This window comes from Esox lucius, chromosome 20 (genome assembly GCF_011004845.1).
Source record: "Esox lucius isolate fEsoLuc1 chromosome 20, fEsoLuc1.pri, whole genome shotgun sequence".
Classification (NCBI taxonomy): domain Eukaryota; kingdom Metazoa; phylum Chordata; class Actinopteri; order Esociformes; family Esocidae; genus Esox; species Esox lucius.
In genome coordinates, this window is record NC_047588.1 from 25,570,327 (window position 1) to 25,594,743 (window position 24,417).

The 24,417-nt window shown below is 41.1% G+C and overlaps 1 protein-coding gene across 4 annotated transcripts in view; it reads right to left on the reverse strand.

Annotated features, from left to right (window-relative positions):
• lipeb (lipase, hormone-sensitive b) overlaps positions 1–24,417 on the reverse strand; it is a 47,805-nt gene that overhangs the window by 7,325 nt on the left and 16,063 nt on the right. For 2 of the 4 annotated variants that reach the window (XM_029115834.2, XM_029115836.2), the window contains 7 exons: positions 23,725–24,009; positions 23,348–23,438; positions 18,966–18,992; positions 18,304–18,449; positions 16,652–16,837; positions 15,083–15,235; positions 2,239–2,383 (listed from right to left, as the gene is read on the reverse strand). In XM_029115834.2, coding sequence (XP_028971667.2) covers positions 2,239–2,383; positions 15,083–15,235; positions 16,652–16,837; positions 18,304–18,449; positions 18,966–18,992; positions 23,348–23,438; positions 23,725–24,009 — 1,033 coding nt within the window. The remainder of the gene's footprint in view (positions 1–2,238; positions 2,384–15,082; positions 15,236–16,651; positions 16,838–18,303; positions 18,450–18,965; positions 18,993–23,347; positions 23,439–23,724; positions 24,010–24,417) is intronic. The other 2 variants (XM_029115835.2, XM_029115837.2) reach the window with 1 other exon arrangement.

Below are 24,417 nucleotides of genomic sequence, written 5' to 3' on the forward strand. Positions count from 1 at the left end.
CAGCCCTAGTGATCTAATGTGATCTCTCTGTACCAGATTAAATACAGGGCCATGAAGGGGATGACGCTGATAGGGGTGCCACCTTTTTCTAGTTCATTTTACATATTTTATATTTGAGACATACAAGACTGTCGCCTCATGTCCACTGTGAAATGTAATGAATTTGCATGGTTCTTTAGTGAAAAAATTTGTATTAGACCGACCATCAGAACTACACAGTCTAACGAGAACTCTGTACCGTCACCACGACCACAAAGACATAACTTGGTCATTATGTCAAATTTTTATACAATTGATCAAAAATCCTGTGAAGAAACAGTTCGAAATCTTAAAGCTTCCACTTGCTGTCTCGACACACTACCATCAGACCTTTTACATAACTAACCTTTTACATAACTTTATAACAATGGACCTACAGCAAATAGTTAATAGCTCTCTGGAATCAGGCATTTTCCCCAATGTCTCTAAAAACAGCTGCCATTAAGCCCCTATTAAAAAAGAGAACACTGGATGCATCTATAATGAACAACTATAGACCTGTATCAAATCTCCCTTTTATAGCCAAGATCATTGAGGTGGTTCTCTTCAATCAACTCAGCAATTTTGTGACCTCAAGCAGTCTCTTAGACAAATTTCAGTCAGGTTTCCGACCTCACCACAGTACTGAAGCGGCCCTGATTAAAGGTTTAAATGATATACGGCTGAATACTGATTCTGATATAATAACAGTTCTGGTTCTATTAGATCTCAGTGCAGAATTTGACACTGTAGATCATAGAACACTTATAGATAGGCTGGAAAATTGGGTAGGACTCTCTGGGACAGTCCTTGATTGGTTCAGATCTTATCTAGATGGCCGGAGTTACTTTGTCACCCTTGGTAATCATGAATCTGATAGGGTGGCTATGACATGCAGAGTTCCACAGGGATCAGTTCTCGGACCGCTTCTTTTCAATCTCTATATGCTACCTCTGGGCCAAATTCTACAGAACAACAACATTAACTACCACAGCTATGCCGATGATACTCAAATATATATGGCTCTCGAACCGTATGACAACAGCTCAATAGACTCTGTGTCACTGCATAAAGCACATAAATACCTGGATGAACCAAAATTGTCTACAATTAAACCAAGAGATTGTGTTTGACAACAAAAATAAAAGAACAAGTATTAGTAAAGAATTTGATTCTCGGGCCCTTAAAACCAGGGATCAAGTGCGTAAACCTCACATTTAACAGTTATATCAAAGCGGTCACCAAAACAGCATTATATCATCTTAAAAATATACCCAAAATAAAAGGCTTGGTGTCCCAAAAAGACCAAGAGAAGCTCATCCATGCTTTTATCTCTAGTAGGGTTGACTACTGTAATGGCCTCTTAACTGGACTCCCGAAAAAGACTGTAAAACAGCTGCAGCTCATTCAGAATGCTGCTAGAATGTTAACCAGGACCAAGAGAACAGAGCACATTACACCGGTTCTTAAATCTTTGCATTGGCTTCCAGTCAGTTACAGAATAGATTTTGAAGTGGCGCTTTTAGTTTATAAATCTCTGAAAGGTTTAGGACCCAAATACATTTCTGATATGTTTGCAGAATATAAACAGAGCAGGGCTCTTAGATCCATGAACACAGGTCAGCTAGTAGAGCCCAGAGTCCAAACTAAACATGGAGAAGCTGCATTTAGCACTTATGCTGTACACAACTGGAATAAACTACCAGAAGATCTTAGACGTGCCCCAAACGTATCCATTTTTAAATCCAGGTTAAAAACACTTTAACCTGTCTATGACTGAGCACTTAAACTTAACCAAATTGTTTAGCCTTATAGCTTCCTATGTTTTATATGTTTTCTTCTTGTATTTCTTGATGTTTTCATTTGAGTATTTGTTTTTATGTTATTGTATTTTTATATATATATATATCTTTGTAATTTATTTGTAAAGCACATTGAATTGTTTCAATGTATGAATTGTGCTATATAAATAAATTTGCTTGCTTGCCATCAATCAAGCAATTTCAAATCTAACCTGTCTAACTTCACATTAGAACAACCAATTAAGTAACAGAAAGCACCTATTGTGTAAATTAAGATCATGGGAAATGAATCAGATCTGAAAAAGCAGGTCTGTATACACAGGCGCACCGAGGGCGCATTACAGGAAGTTTCTCTTGGTCACATCACCATAGGTGGCATCCTCAGATAAAGTACTGGCGTCATAAAGTGTGGTCCTACCCAGTAGCTGGTGGTTCTTTATGGCCCAGCAGTAGGCGTAGAAGCACTCCTCCAGAGCCCTGGGAAAGGGGGCCTCGGGGGCCAGGGAGTAGTCCACAGACAGAATGGGCACACCCAGTTCCTGGGACCAGCTCTTCAGGTATGGCTGGGGGACAGAGAGAGGGACTGGATGATCATTTATTAAAAGTTTAGAAGACCAGGAATTCCCAAACCTTGGGGGCAGACGTGCCTCTAAGATAAGATGCTTGACAAAAAAAGCCTATGAACGCCATTAAGTTCTTTATAATAAATGTGATACATAGTGTTGGGTAATGTAACCTGCATACCTGAATGACTACAGTTATATTAATGAGCTTAATGTGCTGTATCATTGTCCTTTTCTATGTGTATGAATATGGGTGTTGTACAAATCCCTGCCAGGTCGAAATGTTGTTGGTTTGTATATATGTGAGGGAGCCTTAGTGTGTGAGCTCTCCTTTTTTTGGCCCTGTACCCAATAAAAGAACCCAACTGGGAAAACGTAGCTACATCATTGTATGGAAATCTCTACCTGCCTTCTAGCTCAACCATGTAGGTCTCTGGTTAATAAGCAATTTAGCTCCCCTCATTGGCACACTGGTAAATTCACTGCCTCAGGTAGCTGTGCAATTGGCCAACACCATCCGGGTTTGGGAGGTTAGTCATTTAATATGGTTGACCTGACTTGTTGGGGTCGCGCTCCTAAACCGCCTGTTCTCCACAGAACCTTCTCTTCTTCCTTTGCTTGATCCACTGCCTCGCATCTCTTCCTCTTTTTGAGCGTCATAGTGACAGCGTCATAGTAACAGCTCTGCCTCTCTAAAACGGAATTCACAGACACCTCAGCGGCTACTGACTGGATACGACCACGTCAATCCCCTCAATAACAGCCCCCAAGTCCACTCTGCTCTCTTTCAGCCAAGCGGTCACAACAGACTGCAGTCTGGCACCGCTGACTGTGTGTGCCTGAACGTCATTGTCAGTACATGATGTGTGTTGACACCTGTCAGTGCCGCTGGCCAGGCCTGCCAGTCACAAGGATTGGCAGCAGCCCACTCCAAAGAGGAGATCCTCACCTCTTAATCACAGATATTTCCCCAGATGCCATTAGTTTTCGGAACGTGTGACTGTATAATTATGCACTGAACCAGGCCTATACATGAACCATTATTCTGATTCAATCCTTCCAACTACAACCTAAACAATTTCATTTTGCATGAAAGAAAAATGTGAGCAGGCAAATAAAGAACTGCCAGCCCTCCCACTGATTAGTCCTGCTGATTGTGATAAAGGAGTGGTAGAGGCACATGGTAGTGGGCTTTTGGGCAAGGATGATTTAACCCAACCATTTCCAAACAACATTTTCTAGTCTAATTTTTTATAAAAAGTAAAACAGGAACCCGTTGACCTTGTGAAAACATTTAATCGTTCTTCGTGAGGAAAATAAGACTATTAGGGTCAGGGTTTGTTCTTAAGCATATCCTTAACCCTTACCCCAAACTTAACCAATAAGCCTAACATTTATAATTTGTACCTCTTGGTAATGAAAAAGGGCAACAGGAAACTACACATGAATACATAACAGATGCAGCCATAAGAAAATCATTGGTCCATTCCGACAGCTGAAATAAAAGACAATACACCAACATCAATACAGAGACTGATGTTTTGCCATTTCTGTACTACTGTACCCAGGCATAAAATAAATCCAAATGTTGTGTATGACCATGCAACTAATTTCAGCAAATACATATCACACAAAAGTAATGTTTCTATGCTGTATACAGTACCAGTCAAGTTTGGACGCTATGAATTTTCAACATTTTACAATAATAGTGAAGACATCAAAACTATATATTGAATCATGTAGTAACCAAAAGAAGTGTTAAACTGATCAAAATATTTCATACTTCGACGTAGCGAACCTTTGCCTTGATAACAGCTTTGCACATTTTGCATTCTTTCAATTAGGTTCATGAGCTTGTTACCTGTAATGCATTTCAATTATCAGGTAAGCCTAATTATAAGTTAATTTGTGGAATTTCTTTCCTTAATGCGCTACGGTATGTAGGCAGAAGACCATAAGTCTGTTCTGCAGTAGTCCATACTATGGCAAGAACAGGTCAAATATGCAAAGAAAAATGATCATTTGTTCAGATATGAAGGGTAGTCGATCTGGAAGAAAACAGCCAAAAAGTTCTCAGCATATGTGGGAACGCATATGTTATGAGAATACCAAGAGTGTGCAAATCTGTCATCAAGGCAATGGGTGGCTAATTTGAAGAATCTAAAATATAAATGTATTTAAAAAAAACGATTCCACATATTCCATTATTTCATATTTTTATGTTTTCACTTTTCTACAATGTGGAAAATGGCTAAATCAAAGAAATACAATTGAATGAGTATGTCTTTTGACTGACACTGTATTCAGTAACCAATGACACAATGAATAGAAACATTATACATAATACGATAATAAAACGAACACATTCTTTCAGTAATCGCACATTAGAAAACATGCAAATAAGCTATTAGAACATCAATAAAACTGCAACAGAGAATAAATAATCAAACAAAGGGACAGTGAAAACATTTTCCCCAGGCTTTGAAACAACAGAGCAGCATGGCAGAACGTTATCACAGTTTGTGCACCATGTTGACACAACTAAAGCAACAAACAAAAGTGAGCAAAAAGAAGACATCGTAAAAACACAAATCAGTCAGAAATCAGTCAGACTGCACATGTTGTCTATAATCTGCTAATACGACTGATGGCCTGCATCCTTTCACTTAACCTTGCAGATCTGTTCTTACTGCAGTGGTTACTGAGAGAAGTAGTTCCGCTCCTCTGGAAAAAGAAAGGCACTGCAGATAATCTGCTTCTGAGCTAGTACCTCTTTCTCTGACACACACACACACACAGTATGGCACTGTTGAGTGATTAAGTCTTGGCCCATCCATTACGGAGGTCTGGATCAATGTGGTGCAAAGGGAGGGACGCCACAGGCTCCTGCCCTCTCACGCTCTGCCCATCGCCCTTCTCTGAACAGATCGGGTCTTGTTCATTTGCAGTTGAACGTTCAAAGCTTAGTTACAAAAATGGATATGATAAGAATCCAAACTCAAACAACAGATAGACAAAACCGTAAAGTCTCTGAGATGTGGATAAAATAAATCTGTCTCTGAAGTCACCTTCACTATTACTCTTTGAGCTGGATTAAAAATCCTTCTCACTGGAGATTTAAATTGTGATTAGCTGTAGTCAACAGCTAACAGATTCAAATGTTATCGTGATTCTGTGAACCCTGAGAACTGCTAAAAGAACCTGCCCATCCAAAACTAAAGTTTCCAGAGAAGTCAACATAATTTGACCTGACATTGACCAATGCAGCCCATAAATACACTACAACAGGTATTCTTTTGTGAGGTGGCTGTAGCAGAGAAATGCTAAAATCCAGAAAACAAAGCCCTGTACAGTTAAAACGCAACATTTTTGGAAATTGGATGAGGAGGCTTCTACATGATCTTTATCATAATGACTGGGACAAGGGCTGTGACAATCCATGGTTCTCTGAAGAACAACGAAAGTAAATCCTTATATACTGGAAGCACTAGATTCTAAACAGCAATGTACTGGTCTGTTCATTGACTTTTCTAAGGCGTTTGATACTGTAGCCAATGGGATTTTATGGCAGACATTGTCAAACAGGCCAAAGTAAATCTATTAGTTGGTTTGTTTAAAGGCTATCTCAGAGTTAGATCAATGGGTAAAGATCAATTACATGACTTCAGACACACCATCTGTAAATCTTGTACTGTAGGTGCACATTCCTAGAGCACCAGAGAACCAGAGTTCTCTTTTTTCTCACATAATCAGATACATGCAATCTTCACTTCAACAATATTGACGGATAATTCAACAAATATCACTAAAAGATGACACTTTGCAATACTAAACTGATAAAAAATAAACAGAAATGCAATTGTTTAATGTAGAAAGAATACAGCTGTGCTAAAAAAAGTTTGCATACCCTTAGAGAATCTATAATATATGTACCATTCGTAAATAAAAGTGAGCAGGCAAAACACGTCTTATTTCTTATGGGATTCACATTCAACAGTAGGTCATAACAGTATGGCACAATCATTAAACAAAACATGGCAACAAAGAAAAAAAATGAACTGGCCCCTGTTCAAAAGTCTGCATACCCTTAGTTCTTAATACTGTGTATTGCCCCCTTCAGCATCAGTGATAGCGTGCAGTCTTTGTAAGAGTTGTCAATGAGGCCCCAAATTCTTACAGGTGGTATAGCTGCCCATTTGTCTTGGCAAAATGCCTCCAGGTCATGCACAGTCTTTGGTCGTCTTGCGTGACCCGCACGTTTGAGATCTCCCTAGAGTGGCTTGATGATTTTAAGGTCAGGAGACTGACGGCCACTCCAGAACCTTCACCTTTTTCTGCTGTAACCAGAAAAGCCTGCTCAGTGCATCCACGTGAGAGCTAGCAAACTAATTGACTATTCATACACAGATACTAATTGCAATTTAAAAAGCCACAGGTGTGGGAAATTTACCTTTAATTGCCATTTTCACCTGTGTGTGTCACCTTGTGTGTCTATAAAAAGTCCAAACATTAAAGGGTATGTAAACTTTTGATCAGGGCCATTTGGCTGACTCCTGTTTTCATTATGATTTAAAATGGAGCCAAATAACTGTGATAATAAATGGCTTCAGATCATTATCCTCATATAAAAGACAGTTTTTGCATGATCAGTCATACTCTCAAAATCACTGCCAAAATCTCTCAATTCCTACTAGGGCATGCGAACTTGAGCTTAACTCTATGTACATTCCTAGCATCAACAGCTGCCCTCTTTGGCTGAAATATCATGATGAAGCAGTTTCTTGTTACTGTCAGTCAGTCAGTCATCAACTCAGGAATTCATGCCCACGGTTGTTTACAGTACTACTTCATCTGTGTCAAGTCCGAGGGCTTTCTCTGTTCAAAGCATTCTGACAGGATTCAGATATGGAGTTTTGACTCGGGCCATTCTGTAAACCGTCCATTTCTTCTTTTTGAGCTATTCCATTGTCATTTTGCTTGTGTGTTGTAGATCTTAGGGCTCTACCATGTTTGGTTCAGCTTTTTGACAGATGGCCACATCTCCTCAGGAATATGAACTTCACAGTTGACTCAAAGGTGGCAAGTTGGCCAGGCACTGAGGCAGTAAACTATAATTTCACAGCCACCGCGCTTTACAGATGGTATGAGGGTTTTCTTTCACCAAACATGGCAGCAAGCATTCCATGAGAAACCTTCAGTCAGGTCTTCTGCTGAATTTGGTGTTCCTCTATTTGCAGATGATCTGTCAGACAGTGTAAAGACGCACTTCAAATTGCTTGGAAAATGGCTTGTATCCCCTCCCAGACCTCTGCATCAATAATGTTTGTTCTGAGGGCCTTGGATAGGTCTTTAGATCATGGCATGATGTGGTACACACACCGATATGCTTAACACTAAACACGTTTTTAATCTTTATGGAGGACTGGACCTTCCCAAGTTAATTTAAAAGATGTTTTAATCATCTGCACAGCTTTAAGTATCAGTATCAAGTAGCAGACTGGGTATGGTAACCGCAGGTGAAGGACACGGGAATACAGTGGTAAGGAGTTTACCCAAAAGGGATTTGTAGATGAATAGATAGAGGGGTGCATATTACGTGAGGTCCAACCCCCACAGAGTCCAGTACCATTAAGACTGAGGAACAGAGGCGTCGCTAGGATCCCAATACATTCAGGGATTAGTCCACCCTCCTGCCCCGCCCGGGACAGGAAGTACGGCTGGAGGCCGACACGTCTACATTGTCATAATGCACGATCGGAATCATAGATATATAGATCAGGGGCTATTTTAGTATTAGAATTTTTGTTCCACTTGCAATCTGGGGCTATTCATAAAAGATCCGGGGCTATAGCTCCGGACGCCCAGGGCTAACGACGCCACTGCTGAGGAGGCTGCATGCATATACAATAAGTCAACATAATCAATTACAGAAAGAAAAGTGATGTGAACAAGTTTCTTCTAGCTGTAAGTGGGAAAACAAACCCTTTTATGAAAATAAAACCCAATTTTTAGGGTTATCCATATCAAGGTGTTTATCATCCAATCTTATACACCGCTATTAGTAGGATGACACAATCATGGATAAGCTGCAAGAAGTGACAATGCAGATTGTCCGGCTGAGTAGGAGCTCTCGTAAAGGTCATGAATTCCCCTTCACTGAGACAAAAGTTACGGAGTCTGGCTAGCAACAAGTCATGTTCAATTTGATCAAACGACTTAAAAGATAAATCAACAAACAGAGCAGCACAACGTTGTGTCTTATCAAGCACATTTATGAGGTAATTTTGAACAGCTATAGCTGCAGTTGTGGTACTGTGCCCTGATCTAAAGCCAGACTGAACCCCACTCAGTATGTTCTTTTCAATAAAGAGACGTGTTATCGGAGTCCACTAGGGATTCATAGACTTCAGTCAGGATAAGGAGTTGGGAGATAGGACTATAGTTATTCACATCTGAGGCATATCCACCCCTTAGAAGTGGGAGACTATAAACTGAGTTCCAAATGCTGGGTAAGAAATTGGTCACCATAAGAAACAGTAAATGTATTTAACTTGTTAAATTGGGTTACAATCAATGAATGGTAGTTGGATGAGCTCAGCTATCCTAGTGCCAAAATCTGCACACACGCGCACACACGCACGCACACACACTTTCCAGGTTTACTTTTTCCCAACTGTAAATATGCACTATTTATTTATTTAGTATTCCTTCCATAAAGAAAACCTAGATACAACATTGTTACACAATAAATATTTGTATTTTGAACAGATGCTTAATTTCAGTTTATTTTGAATTGGGAAAGAAATGTAAACACACACAGAGGGTGCAACTCTAAATATAAGAACAAATAAAAATGAACAGGTATGCTGTGTCCATCTTGGGTAGGGGGCGGGAGTACTGGGCAGAAGGAAGTGGAGAACGAAAAGAAAGGAACGTCATGTGGAAATTAGCTAAACCAGTAAGAGAGATGAGAGCCTACTGCAGGCAGAAAACACAGAAAGACATGTCCTCCATTAGGAGCTGTTATATTAGGCCATAACGATATGCCAAGTTCTCATAATTCAACATGACAGCCTTTTTTCTCCTCAAATCACTTCTTCCAGTTTGTGGATGCTGGGCCATCGGAGATCAAGGGACTGACAGTCCACTCTGGTTTCATGGTGACACATCTCCTGTTGGTTTAAAGTAGCCTGCTGATTATTTATAACAGAGCCCACTCTCTGTGATCTGAGGCTGAGTTGACCAATGAGAGAAAGACAGAGGGGCTCTTCTCTCCAGCAGCAAACCACTCTCCTAAACAAGACAAGATGCTGCTGGAGGAGGAGTTGGAGGGCCGATAGGAGGCCCAACTCTGAGGTCACTAAAGATCTCAAATAGGTGTGTTAATTCCCTGACCCCCGACCTTGCTAAAATTTCAATATGGGCCAAATACTATCATACCAACATTAGCCCCATGCAGCTTCCGAGAGTGTGAAAAAGTCCATGGAAGAAAGGGTGTGTGAGAGGACATCGGATACAGATACAGTAAGGCCAAGAAAAGAGATAGGGTACCAGGTTTCATGATGTTACATTTCATACTTTATGAGCATTTTAATGCCACACAGAAATCCAATCATAGCAATGTGGAAGACTGGCCTGTATTATTCAGACTACCAACCAGGTGATCTCAGTCATGTAGCATGGCTTTAAATCAACAGGGCATTGTGTTGCCCCTCTGCATGTTTTTAGGCTACTGCAATTGGCTAATCGTTAGTTAGATAACAAAACATGTTGTGGGAAAACACCAAAATGTAGAAATATAAAAATTAAAAATAACATAATACCACCTTGAGAAAAAAATGCCTCAAAGCAACTGCATGAAATGTAGTCAACACTCTGGAGAGCTAGGCTGCTGGGTGCCAGCTTTTTAGCCATGCTCAAAGCTCAATCAATTTTAAAGCTTGAATCAGCTTGAATCAACTTTAAAGTGCGGTTGAACATTGGTTATTGTAAAATCTGCAGTTCTAGAGACTGGAATAACCAACAGCTATCCTGAGATAATAAAAGCGAAATAACTATTTCAGCAGGCAGCTTATTAGTCCAACTAAAAGCCAGGTTTTGAATTGGCCTTCAAGATTATTTAGTTGTTGTCTTCTATTAAAATGTATAGGATACCCTGCTGTCACAAATGTTACCACTAGCAACGGCACATGAAACGCACGAAACACACTCTAGCTATACCGGGGACCTTTTTATATGAATGTGCATTCGTGTAGCTAGCTACAGTTTTAGGTAACTTGCATTCATCTTGGAAATACTATATAAAAAAATAAAATCACAGCATTCATTTCAACTGTCACATTTCATTATTAATAAGCAGCTTTCCAGAACAACTGATCCAATCAAGTCTTTGTTTCTAAAGAGAACAAGAGAAAGAAAGAGCAGTTGAGTCTAACTGGGTATTTGTTTAAAACTTATAGTGGCAGTATTAATAAGGAGATGAGTAGCGTTAGCTTTCTGGCACATCAGAGAAGTCAAAGAGCTTCGAATCACTCATCCAGTTAACTGTCACTAACATTTTCCCTTATGTTCTCAGTTCTCTGCAAACATTCTCCCCCAAAGTGATGTGCAGTTTTTGCACTTCTTTTTTAACAACTCTTTATAGACGGTCATGATTTGTTTTTTTGTGTGACTCGTTCAATTTAATCAGGTTGAATGGCTGGCGGAGTTCTACACCAGGATTACTGGCAAGATTTATACGCATTCCATCGGCTCAGTGCCCTGACCAACAACTGTTTGTTTCATTTGTGCGGAGAATAATAGATCAAGCTGCAGGCAGAAACAGAAGAAAAATATGTTTACAACTGATTATAGAACACAAGGTACAGGGCTGAATGCAATACAATTAATATTGCGAAAGACACAGCTTAAGGGAACCAAAACATGCAAAAGGCCTCTGCTTAAACTCGAGAAAGACTGAGTAATGTAATCAATGCCAGTGATCGTACTGTAGGATCACTCTCCAGATTCATACGTTGTCCTCCAGTAGAGCTCAAACAATTGTTTCGCACAAGCAGAGAAAAACAGACCAAGCTACAGACCACAGAAAATGTTAAGAACTGTTCAGAGTAGAGTAGAGTGGTCAAATATATACAATGAAAGTTGAGTTGCTAATTGTTGGTCAAATTAATGGAATGGATTGTTGTCTGAATTACATGGAGTGAACAAAAGAACAGAAACACCACATGGAAAAGGTCTGTTAGTTTTGAAACTAAATCACAGTTGGGGCTGCACGATTTGGATACCACTTTGAATTAGGATTTATTTGAAGAACACTGCAATTATGGTTATGATTTGAGGTTTTCAAACTTGGATGCAAACAGCGTAGATAATCTCACTTAAAAATAGATATCATAGCCTACATAATGTGCTATTAAACTGAATAAAACTATTTACATTTCAGTGTTTTTACACAAATTACCAATCTGAATGTGCAGCCTGTGTGGAACTCTTGGTTTAACTGTTCATTTAATGCAGTGGCGTTAGCAGCGTGTGCTGTGTTTGTGCCGTTGTCATAGCTGGCTATGCAAAACTTCTCGACCCTTGGGGTATATTTGTAGGCACTGACATTGAAGTCAAAACCTTTAATAACCATGCCGTTGTGTAGGCTATGTGGGACAAGATACAGGGGCCACTTGCTAAGCAGACATCTTCACTAGCAGTTGCAGTTGAAAAACCATCAAGTCTTTAAACAAAATTAGTCCAGTTGGCGATATTGCACATGTCAATACCGCTATTTCGATAAATTGTGCAGCCACAGATAGACGCAGCTGCAGAGTTCACATTGGGTCGATTTCCTATTAGCAGTAAATATGGGTCAGCCATAAAAGAGGACTGAGAATTAGCACCTTGATATTTAAGTTAAAACAACATGAGGCAGCTAACAGTTTCAAAGAGGTCAAATAGCAGGTGTGTCAAGCAGTGTGCCAAAGTGCAGCGGCAAAGGGGAACAATAATTGCATGTCAAAGCTGACACTCAACAGGATAGTTGCTCAATGCCCCAAAAGCACAGATTTCAATCAGCACCTCTGTGACCCAGTCTCAACAAAAACTGGAAGACGCAAGCTTCGCACAAGGTGGAATTGATGGCAGGGCTGCTTTTCAGAAACCATCCCCTATGACCTGGCCAGAGTCCCACCCCTCCTCAAGAACCCAACAAACCCAACACTTAATGGCTCTGAGGTCAAAGACTACACACTGGTATCCCTTCCGTCGTATCTTTCCAAAACACTTGTCGCTCCCACAGGCTCTCCACAGGCTGTGGACGCCCTGTGGGCTCAGTTCTAGGCCTCTCCACTCCGCTCTAAACACCAAGTCACTTTGCCCTCTTATCAGCGCTATACAGATGACACTCTGCATCTGCTTCTCTCCATCCCCTGACACCCACGTGGTGACCGCTGCATGCCTACATATCCCCTTTGGTGTCAGCCCATCACTTCAAGCTCAACCTTGACAAGTCGGGGTTGCTCATGCTTCAGGGGAAAGCCTGCTCTCCGCGGGCCACCGGAGCACTCCGCTGTTGCCCAGGCTCCCTTCTTCTGCCATTAAAACCCAGCAAATAACACAGAATGCTTCCTCCATTTACAGTTGGCAGACGCTCTAATTCAGAGCACATCAAAATACTTTTAACACTATTGGGATTGCAACTAGCAACCATTTGTTTACTGACCTCTAACACACTATTCAAGGGTGTTCCCTCTTGATCCTGGCTGCTTATGCATATTTTACTATGCCAAAATATTTTTGAACAGTGCAGTTGGTAACAATAAGAAAGCAAAATACATTTCAGTGCTGAAGGTCCAGATAGTTTTTGGGTCCTGCAGATAGGTTCAATGCAGTCTTGTTCCAAACATTGAAAAAATTTACCCATGAAAATGTACCCAGGGGCGTCAGTGAATCACTACCAAACATGAAGCAGATTCACTTTTGTTCACCAATATAAGACCATGGGGATGTGCACATTCGTTTTAGTTATAATCACAGAGTAACATACCATAACTAGAACCACATAACCTATAGCCTGAATAAACACATCCACGCATCTTCCACTTCCACAAAGTGCCCTATTTCAATATTAGCTATGTTCACCTTCCTGCCGCTGTCATGCGGAAATGTTAAAGAGCAGTGTGCGGGTTGAATTCCTAACTGAATTAATACTTAATGTTGTCTGAATAGGTCTTTTAAAAACACAAGCAGAAATTGCTATGTTACACAAACCCTAAAGCAGAAATTTTGATGAAAGAGTGCCCATTTTAAGCTAGGCTCTGAAATATGAGCTAGGCTCATTTTAAGCTATGACGTAGGCAGAGGCAAACAATAGGTTGTGCTCCCGCTCCGCTTCTCACTCTACAGTGGTGAGAGAGAGCGAGATAGAGAGAAAGTTTTAGAGAAGTCAAGTCATAATGGTAAATTGCAGCCTGTCTGGAAATCGTGTACATAATTTTCCTTCTAGGAAAAGCAAGGTCTTTCGTTTTTGGGTGTGTTTTGTGCAGGTGAAGAGAGCAGACTTCACTGCCGCGTCTGTCACCACACACTCGGTCGTTTGTGGCGCTCATTTCACCCCGTAGAGTTATAGACCTGGAGATTTGATGGAGTCTCGGATGGGATTTGGGAGTAAGGACCGTGTGAGGCTGATTACCGATGCTGTTCCCTCGGTGCACTCATGGAATCAAGTCCACCACCATCACAGCTTCCACCTGAACCTGGAGGGGCCAGGTTTTAGTCTAATAATTTCAGAATAAAGAAGTGATTTGAGCGTGTATGTATTGGGAAATCCACCATCTAACTAGTAACATAGCTACATGTTAGCTTGGCTATTGCATTAGCAAACATGTGGTAGCTGTTGATTTGATGACAGGAGTAGCTAAAATTGCGTCTGAAACCATTCCCTCATCTGGATTAAAAATGCACTGACTGCAAGTTCCTAGCATCAGGGCTTCAGTATACAGAGAGAGAGAGAGAGGGAGAGACTGGGCTTTAGAACAGGTTTTCGCAATTGTCTGCCTTGACATCAATGCAGTTGGCACAAAGTTATAGCTATGAGCTGTTGGCAGGCAGCTAACCCAACACCCAAGTTTCCCCCGCATTTCATTAAGCTAGCTATGAGCTGTTGGCAGCTAGTTAGCCCAAACACCCCCGTTTCCCCCACATTTTATTAACGAGCTCTCCCCCCTAATCTCCCCCTGACCTCTATCTCGCCTAGGAGGCTCATAATGATAGGCCTGTGGGCCATCATAGGCATGCTCGCCGAAGTTGGAGAGCTCGGTTTCTTCATCCAGGTCCATTGTAATTTGAGCATGAACTTGACCAGACTCCCTCGCGTTACGTCACTTCCGGTCAGTGATAGACAGATGCAGAAGTTATTTTCTCTCAATATATTGTTTATGGCGGTTATATATTCCTCCAGTTTTTGAAAATCTAGTTGTTTATCATTAATATACACTATGCTGTATAGGGGTGTCCAACCTGCACATTGCTCTTTAGGTAATGTAGTTAACTTTTTTGCATTTTGTATACATTACCATGATAAACTCCCTTCATAGCTGTATGAAGTAGAAGGGCTACGCCATCCATCCCAATAACCCCCAGCACTTATTTTATTGGGACACCATCCCGGACAAGCTTATTTTCATTACATCCGTGGATAGAGTGGGTTTTTACCTCATGGGATTTGGAGGTCTGTGCTACAAAGCCTCCTCCATGGTAGTGCACCACCAGCCAGCGGGATGGGGGGCTCCGCTTGGTCTTCATTCCCAGGGACAGGGAGACAGCACCCCCCTCAGAGCGAGACAGGGACAGCAACGCTTCACTGTCCTAGAGAGAGAAGTGAGAACAGTTATACAATTAAATCAACAAAACTTTTTTCACTTCTGAAATTGCTCCAGTTGTTGATAGGTGCTGTTCCAGCTCTCTGCAACAACCCCTATAGTCAAGATTCAGTGTTTGTTGTCCTGTGCTCCTTGCTGTCCCTCCAGCTAGAAACTCAATTTCCTCATTAACATTCACAGTGAACAGAGGAAAGATTTTCCCTCTTTGAGCAGGATCAATGAGGGAGTTGAAAGTGTTGGCTGATATCACGCCTGGTTTAATGCCAGACTACAGAAACTCTGCTCAGCTGTTCAATACCTCCCCAAAGATGGGCAGAAATGAGAGATGGGGAGGAGGGTGGGGTTTAAAAGGATTAGAAGCAGAGGATAAAACGAGACGCTGTCATTTACTACAGCTGCTCTCAGACAAAGGAAACAAACTAACACAATCCCTTGTCAAAGTATGTCATGCAGGAAGAGGCATCTCTGCAAACAGCTAAAGGAGGCAGAAGCTTTAAGCCAATTTATTAGGAAAATAAACGCAGACTGCGGATCTTAATCTGCCAGCTAAAGTGATAATTTGAACTTCAACAATGTCAGTAGCATTCGCTAATTATATTTACACATCCTAAGAATGTATCCATGTTTAAAGAGTGCTTGTAGTGGTACCACAATTACATACAACGGATGGTGAGAGCATGTACGAAAACGACATACAAGCAGAGAAATTAAAATATCGATGGATTTCTTTGACGTGCACATTCACAGTATAGTACTGGGCTGCCCAACTCTACTCCAGAAGAGCTCATTTAGTGTTGAAACACTGAAACAGGTTAGCAACAACTATGAGAGAAAAAAACCAACAGGAGAGTAGCTGGAGAGTAGCAGGAACAGGGTTGTGCAGATTTAGTGTATCCATTTGCAAAGAGATGCAGTATAGTGCAGTTATGTACTTTACAGTTTAGAGGGGGCTTTATCTAGTCATATGACTCTATGGGACAGATGGCCGGGTACTGAGGACCACAACCAGGGGAAAGTAACTGTTCAGGTGGTAGGAATGTTTATAACAGCGGGTGACCAGGGAGTTGGGGTTTAGTAATTATCTCCCCACACACTTCCTTATAGGACCGCAATTGAGGGTAGGTGGCAGGAAGTGAGGCTTTCTACAGACCTTACAATGTGTGGCAGTTATCCCCTGTATAGCAGTCAGAGACCGGCCTAAACCAGACGGTGACAAAGCAGTCGAGGACGAGCAGTCGATGCGTAAAGACAGATTATTGTCTGCCACCTGCCCTCCACTGAGGGAGAGGTTTCATTTTTCAGAGTTGGAACACACTGTAGAAGCTCCAGGTGTTGGTGTGGAGTAGGGCCGAGAGCACGCACGTACATGACATGTACTAATGGAACCAGAACAACCCGTTACCTGTCCCTCTCTTAGCTCGTAAGAGATGAGCCTCATCTGCACAGGGCCGGGGCCGGTGTGGGCCGACGGCACCGCAATGGTCACCGTGAGGTGGGGGTCTGCAACCAGCGGGAGGTCAAAGGGCACTGGGGGCACGGAGATGGCACGGTTCACCTTCACCTGGGTAGACGTCATGCTGGCCAGACCCTTAGACAGAAGAAAAGCATAAATTAAAGGGAGGAATAAGGCGAAAGACAAAAGCGTATCTACACATGTTGTTATTCATCAGGCCATTTAAGTCGTCTACAGCAAAGCTCCTCCCAGAGTTGGTCCAGACGAGGGATTTTCAAAGGTGTTATGTGAAGTTCGACGGTGTCTTGAATACCTGGTCACCCTGAATATGTCTAGGCCTATATAATGTCAGCCTGGGGAAAGCAGTAAATAACACAGGGTTCATACAGATATTGGCAAGTTCGATTCAAGCAGTAAAATAAACATACTCAAAGACCTCAAATAAATAGAGGTTAAGTTAACAATCCACCCCAAAGAAAGCATTACACAGGTAAAAGAAATCTCTGCGACTAGAACAATCGAGTCTATGCCGAAATCTATATACTGAAAGACAGTAGGCCTTAAGGTACTGTATGGGGAACTATGAGTAGGGCCTTGATTGTAAATATGAAAATCTATTTGTTAAACTGATTGTGAAAGCAAACATTTTAGTTTGACACTAGATGGGGAAACAAAGAGTCATTATTAGCTTAAGTTGTTTTGGCATATTTATGTTATCTTTTATTCAGGAAATGTTATTATCCATTTACACACATTCTCCTTTGCCTTGGGCTAAAATACAGGAATGAGTTATCTTTTCAGCAAGAACACAACGGTTATATCCCATACTTGTTTCCTAATTAAATATATAAGAAAATGAGAAACACTTTTTTGTCATTCAGGTTAATGTTTTCACAAAAGAAATCAACAACAGAATCTGGCAGAATAACAAATCTTGAATGCTTAAATAATGACTTACATTTTTAAATATTAGGTAATATTTTTCTTGTTGTTTGAAAGAGATACCAAATATAAGCATTTTAGTGTTGTGTGCACAAAATCAATAATTCATCTTCATGATCCATAATAATTTATTTCCTTGTGAAAAGACAGACATACGTTATTAAACAAATGTCATAGATTTAGGACTAAAAGGGGCGAGACCTGAATTCTAAAATGGGCGAGACCAGGAGCAAGAACAGAATTCTAAAATGCATGTAAAATTGCCACCATGTGTCCGATCAGTGTAATTATTGTCAGATCTCTAATAGCAAGAGGCATCATTCACTGAGTTTGGTCAAAACCAGGCCTGTCACGTGACCTACCTACATCCAAATAGATGGACATAGACACACCCGATATCCAATCATGGACAATTTAAACAATTACGGACTACCAAAATGTTGATGGTCAGTGGGGAGGAAAGATCTGACAGAAGAACTCATCATATGATCCAACTCATGTTCTGCAGGTAGGCCTATAAGAAAACCAATATTTGACACATAAAAATTAAATAAAATATAATTTCATTATTTTCCTCAGCTCCAATATTTCACCGGCCCTCCTGGTGGTACCCTGTGGACCCCACGGGACCCCCAGATTGAAAACAGCCAATGGCTTACCGATAGAACCTCGGTCTCTGTGATGTTCCAGAAGGCCTTCCAAAAGTGGACATCCAGGTTCTGAGTAATGCGTTCAAACTCGGCCCCCCTCAACTCTGGGTCGATGGCATACTTCCCTGAGGTAAAGAAGGAGCTGGCTGCTACACCTGGAAAGAAAGAAGGGTGGGAGGCAAAGACAGTGGTAGGAGGGAAGAGGGAGACAAAAAGGACACAGAGAGGAAATGGGGGTTAAGAGGGAGAGGGGTAAGTGGCAGAAGGAGAAATGTCAGGGTCGGGACAGGAAGTGTGAAAGGAGAAAGAGGGATTGAGTGACTAGACACTAAAATATCAGATCACCACATCAGAACATCAACTCACTAAGACACAAACCAGGGAGGGGGAGGCAGGGAGAGAGAGATGGCCATGAGTGGAAGCATCACATGCTAATGTTCAACAAAATAATCTCAATGCATAACTAACTCAACGAGTATTGATGTGATGGTGGTCACCAACTGCTGTCTGGGAGATTTGGGCATTGCTCAGGTATTTTTTCCTGCCACAGCACTTGAAACATCTTTCAATCAAACTAACCAAAACAACCACCAAGACGTGTTATATTGGTGACCACCTTGCCAAAGTCTTGCTCTATGTCCCAGACTGAGACTACTGCTGTGCAGACTCACCATACGGTGCAATACGTCCTTCCTCCACTGGGACGCAGCATAGAGCACAAAACTGTTATATCCCTTACAGAAACACACCAAAATCCCACCAATAAACCTGTCCTGCTTCGTTTTGTCCGGTATCTTAAAGAAGTAGGTGGTAATATTTGTTTTGAAACCAACTAAAAACCTAAGCATAAAAAAAGGATATTCACAGGAATTAAATTGGACAGGTCAGGATAGAGACAGATGGGTTTGAGCCCTTACATTTTTGTGAATCACACAAACATCAAAATCTGAGAATGTAATTAGCTAATCAACAGATTTTCTGAAACATTCTTGAAAATGTCCATCTTCTCACTATCATGTATTAAGAGACAAAGCTGTGAAGTATACTATGGCTTCATAAAGTATTCAGATCCCTTCAAAACCTCTCCACATTTCATGGTGGTATAGCCTCACAATGACAGTGAAACTCTTTTTGAAATGGCATTTACACTGCCCTATATTCATTACTTCGCAAAAGCACCTTGGCAGCAGATCCTGATTGGATAGGGAGCGTCAGTGCTGAGGTCTTTAGGTCTCCCTGCCGTTGCGGAATGGGGTTCCAGGCTTTGGCTGGGCCAATCAAAGAATCGCTACTGCAGCACTGTCTAGGCAGTGTGCTTTGGTCGTTGTTGCGCTGAAATATTTGCCCCAGTCTGGTGTGGACTCCAAATCAGGTTTTCTTCAAGAAACAATTTTTACTTCATTCAGCCTTCCTTCAATCCTGACCAGTCTCCCAGTCGCTGAGAAGCATCACCATAACGTGACACTCCCATCACCATGTTTCATAGTAGGGATGGTATTAGCCAGGGGATGAGTGGTACCTTTTGTTGCCCAGATGTGGAGCTTGGCATTAAGGCATATTAGTTTTCTTTTGGGCCTTATCACCAGACCAGAGCATATTTTGCAATCATGCTCTCAGAGTCCTTCAGACAGCATGTCATATTACATTTATTCAGAGGTGTAAAAAGTACAAAGTGTAAGTACTAAGCTGGTTTCAGCGGTGTTCATTACATCATTTGTAATTAAGACTTAAATTACCAGGAAAGGGGAGTTTAACCAGTGGGTGATAAAAAGAAAAAAAAAAAAGTGAAAAATCATCAATTTAAGTCACTGGTCAAAATCTACACTGTATATTGTGTAATTCGTTGAGAACAAAATTATGTAACAACGGTCAATGGAAACCAAAATCACCAACTGACTGAGGGCTGGATTCAAACTCACACCGAAAATCTAAGTAAACAATTGAAATCACAGGCTGTTCAAACCTCTGTGATTTTTATCACGGCAACACAAAATGTGATTGAGTAGTGTGTATATGCACTTCCGACTACGTCTGGGCATGTTCCTGATGGCGGATGGTGTCCTGGGGGATCTCCTGCCAGACCTGGATCAGGGCATCAGTGAGCTCCAGGCCACTGATGCCCTGATCCAGGCCAGGCATTGTCCTGAACCAGGAAGAGCCCAGGGCAAGCTGCACCAGCGTAAGGTCTGACGACGGATAAGGAAGTCATGCCCGTACCGAACACCAGCCACCAGGGTACCGTATAACAGGTACCAGCATAACGTTCACAACAGCGTCTCAAGACTCTTTAACGTCTGTCACATGTGCTGTGTGAACCTGCTCTAATTTGTGAAGAGAACAGAATCTACCAATTCTGGTGTTCTCTGGCGAATACCAATGGAGCTGCACGGTGCTGGGCTGTGAGCACATTTCCTAATACAGGACATCAGGCCCTCATGGCTTCAGTGTCTGACAATTGGAAACAAATCTATTTGGGAGGTCTACAAAGAGTTCTTTGGACTACATGGCTTGGTTTTTGCTCTGACATGCACAGTGAATTGTGGGACCTTATTTTCTAAATCATGTCCAATCAGTGGAATTTGTCACAGGTGGACTCCAATCAAGTTCTAGAGACATCAAGGATGATGAAAAAACAAAGAATGCATCGGAGCTCAATTTGTAGGCAAAGGTTATACTTATTCACATGTATTGGCAAGTATTTTTTCATCATTTTTCATCATTTTGGACATTTTAAATAGATTGATTGCATGCATGTTTTAATTCATTATTAATTCTGCTCATATAATGTGGAAAAGGTGAAGAGGACTGGATACTTTCCAAAGCCACTGTATAAAACCTCAAAGACTGTTGAGTTGATGATTCATTAACAGAGTAAAATAAAGAAACACAATGGCAGGGGAAAAAAGGAAAATTAAATACCAAGAAAACAGTTGAAGTACACCCTCATTTAACTACATTGTGGTTCAATAAGAACACAAACTTCACCAGAAGAGAATTGGTCCGGAATAAAGTGCATACAGCAGTGGAAGCATCAATGGGCAAACAAGCAACAGGACAGTCAACAGGAACGCCTACTAAAGTGATAAACAGCTGTAAACATTGACATGGTGTGTTTATGCCAAAATATACTATTGTTCTAACGTTTTTAGGTCACTTTCCTTGTTTGAGAAGAAAAGCAAATTGTTTGTCCATTCAAATATCAAATTGATCAGAAATACAGTGTAGACATTGTTAATGTTTTAAATAACTACAGGAGTTGGAAATGTCTGATTTTTAAGGGAATCTAAATAGACATACAGAGGCCCATTATAAGCAGCCATCAGGTTTCAATGGCACGTTGTGTTTGCTAATCCAATCATTTAGAAAACCCTTTTGCAATTATGTTAGCATAGCTGAAAACTGTTGTGGGAGTATAAAAAGCAATTGGCCTTCTTCAGACTATTTGAGTATCCAAAGCATTGGCAATTGTGGGTTCGATTATAGGCTCAAAATGTCCAGAAACAAAGAACTTTCTTCTGAAACCCATCAGTCTATTCGTGTTCTGAGAAATGAAGGCTGTTCCTTGAAACAATTTACAAGAAACTTAACATCTCGTACAACGTTGTTGACTACTTTTATGAGATTTAAGTGCCTCCAGCCTATAGTTTCTGCTTGGCTGTTTAATAAGCCCCCAACACTTTGGTTCCACAATGCTTCTAGCATACAGAGCATATCCTTCCCTCTTCATTATATCTGAGCCACCCAAAAACATTTAACCAATGAGTGTCAAAACCACTGGAACTAGGTTTATTAGAGGATCTCGGGAATCACAAAAAAATATGAAATCACTTATTAGCCTTGTAAGTAATCACAGCCACTATTATTGTTGTCTTTTTTCGTTGTTATGATATGTTCCGGTTAATTTGACTTAAAAAATGCAACCGAGCAGTATGTATTACAGCCTTGTCGTGTTGTCTTTTCTCCATCCTTGCCTTGACGGTACATCATTTACCTCCCTCTCTTCAGCTGTACTTGGCTATGCTGCTTGCAATGATACAGCATCTTCACGTTCAAACATTTATATTGTAGGAGACTTAAATGTATTGTATATATATATTTTGGTGAAAGTACATACACTAATCTGATCGTCTTTTCACCAATCATCTTCATTTGTCTCGCAAACGCTTTTTAAAACAAATCTGTTAATTCTAGGGTACTAGAAGTCATCTGAAATGTTGTGCACATTAGATGTAGTTTAGGGTTATTAGGTTTTATTTAATTTGGGTGTAAACTTTCCTGACATGACTCATCTATGCAATGTCAAGACTTGTGTGATCCTGTATGCGAGGTTGCCAGATTTTATTGAAAGTAAACTGAAAACAGTGAACTTTCCTGTACTACTCTCTGTAAACTGACCTGCCCAAGCCCATTTAAAATAGCCCAGTTTCCAGGAAAACCTTCCCATCTGGCAACACTGTCAATATTGAAAAATGTTCCTCCTACAGTCACATTCGCTGCAGTATATTGCTGGTAAGCTATTTAGCGTATTAGAGGGCAAAATTATGTTTTACCATGCTGACACACAGAGGCGGTGCGAGATTTGGGGAAGGAGGTCCCATTGAGTTTTGAATGCAGGAAAAACCCTGCTATGGTTTTTTTGGCTACCGGAATAACTCTTTTGACCAATCAGACCAGCTATTTTGCTAACAATTGAGCAAAATATCTAAATTTGTGTGTAAATTCAGCCAGAGTAGTCATTTCCGTCACTTGTGGAATAAAAAAATAAATATTTGCTAATGTATACTAAAAGAGCCTATAATTATGTAACATTGTATAAAGTGCATTTATAAAATGCTTTGTCCCACTAACCTACATTTTTCCTATCGTCCAAAGCTAAAAAACAACAACTCTATGTCTCTACACATATGCAATGAGAAATGCAAGCAATTTCAGACATTAAGGTCAATAAGGTGTGTTTGTGTTAGGGATCCTGTAACACATAAACCTCATTGCAGTATCAGTAAATTATATGAATGTGAATGCTTTATATTCTGAAACTGTAGGGGCCACTGACCTATGCCTGACTGGTGAGGTCTATAGTTCTCCCCAAAGGCCACCAGGCCAATGGCTATGGTCTGCAGACAAGGCCGGATAGCCGGAGTGAACTGGAGGTGGAGAGAGACATGGCATAAAACAACTCAAGTCACTACAAAAGAGTACTTCCTGAAGGATTTCTTTTTTATCCAGGGGCTGACCAAACGGCAATTCCCCAGAGCTAAACAAAAGACTATTCCCTGGAGTTGAACAAAAGACTATTCCCTGGAGTTGAACAAAAGACTATTCCCTGGAGCTGAACAAAAGACTATTCCCCAGAGCTGAACTAAATTGTAATCCCAAAGTCTCACCCCTTCCCCACGCCCTCACTGCCTCACCCTACCTAACCCTTCCCACCTGGAATCCAAGACACCGTCCATAAAAGCAGCCCTTGTGCATAGAGGAGTACTCTCGGACGAAGCTCTGGCTAAGGCCGCTCTCCTCGTGGAAGAAGAGGTTCCCGTGGCTGTTGTCATGTAGCAGGCGCTGGGCCAGGTAGAGCAGGGCTCTCAGCTGACACAGAGCTGAGCAGTAGGCCTCCATCTCCCTTGCATTGTGGGCTGCCCGGAAGAAGATGCTGCGACGGTTAGTGGTGATGTAACGCCCTTTGTGGATGATGTGGAGTATGCAGCAGCGGACAACCTAGCAAAGGGGTGGGAGGAAGGGGAGAAACGCTAGACCAAAACAGGGCAAAGGACAAAAGGTGCTCTGTATCTACAGAAAATTGCAGCAAGGAAATAGTCACAGGAATTAATTACACAAAATAATTCCCCAGTTCACCAAATAAAGTAGAAAATTCAAAACCATTCAGCTTTTTTTAGCTCCATCATATCTTACAAATGATATAATGAATCTTACTAAAACATTATTCTGTTGTATTGTAACAATTCAGAAAACAAACAGCATGAACATAACGTATAGGCACCCAAGACCTAAAAATGAATTTAAAAAAGGTTAATATAACTGCAGTTGAACAGTTCAATTAATAAGCTTCCAGGACATTTTCATGTCCCAATTTTGAAAAAGGCAATCATTGTTTTGTGTCAGAAG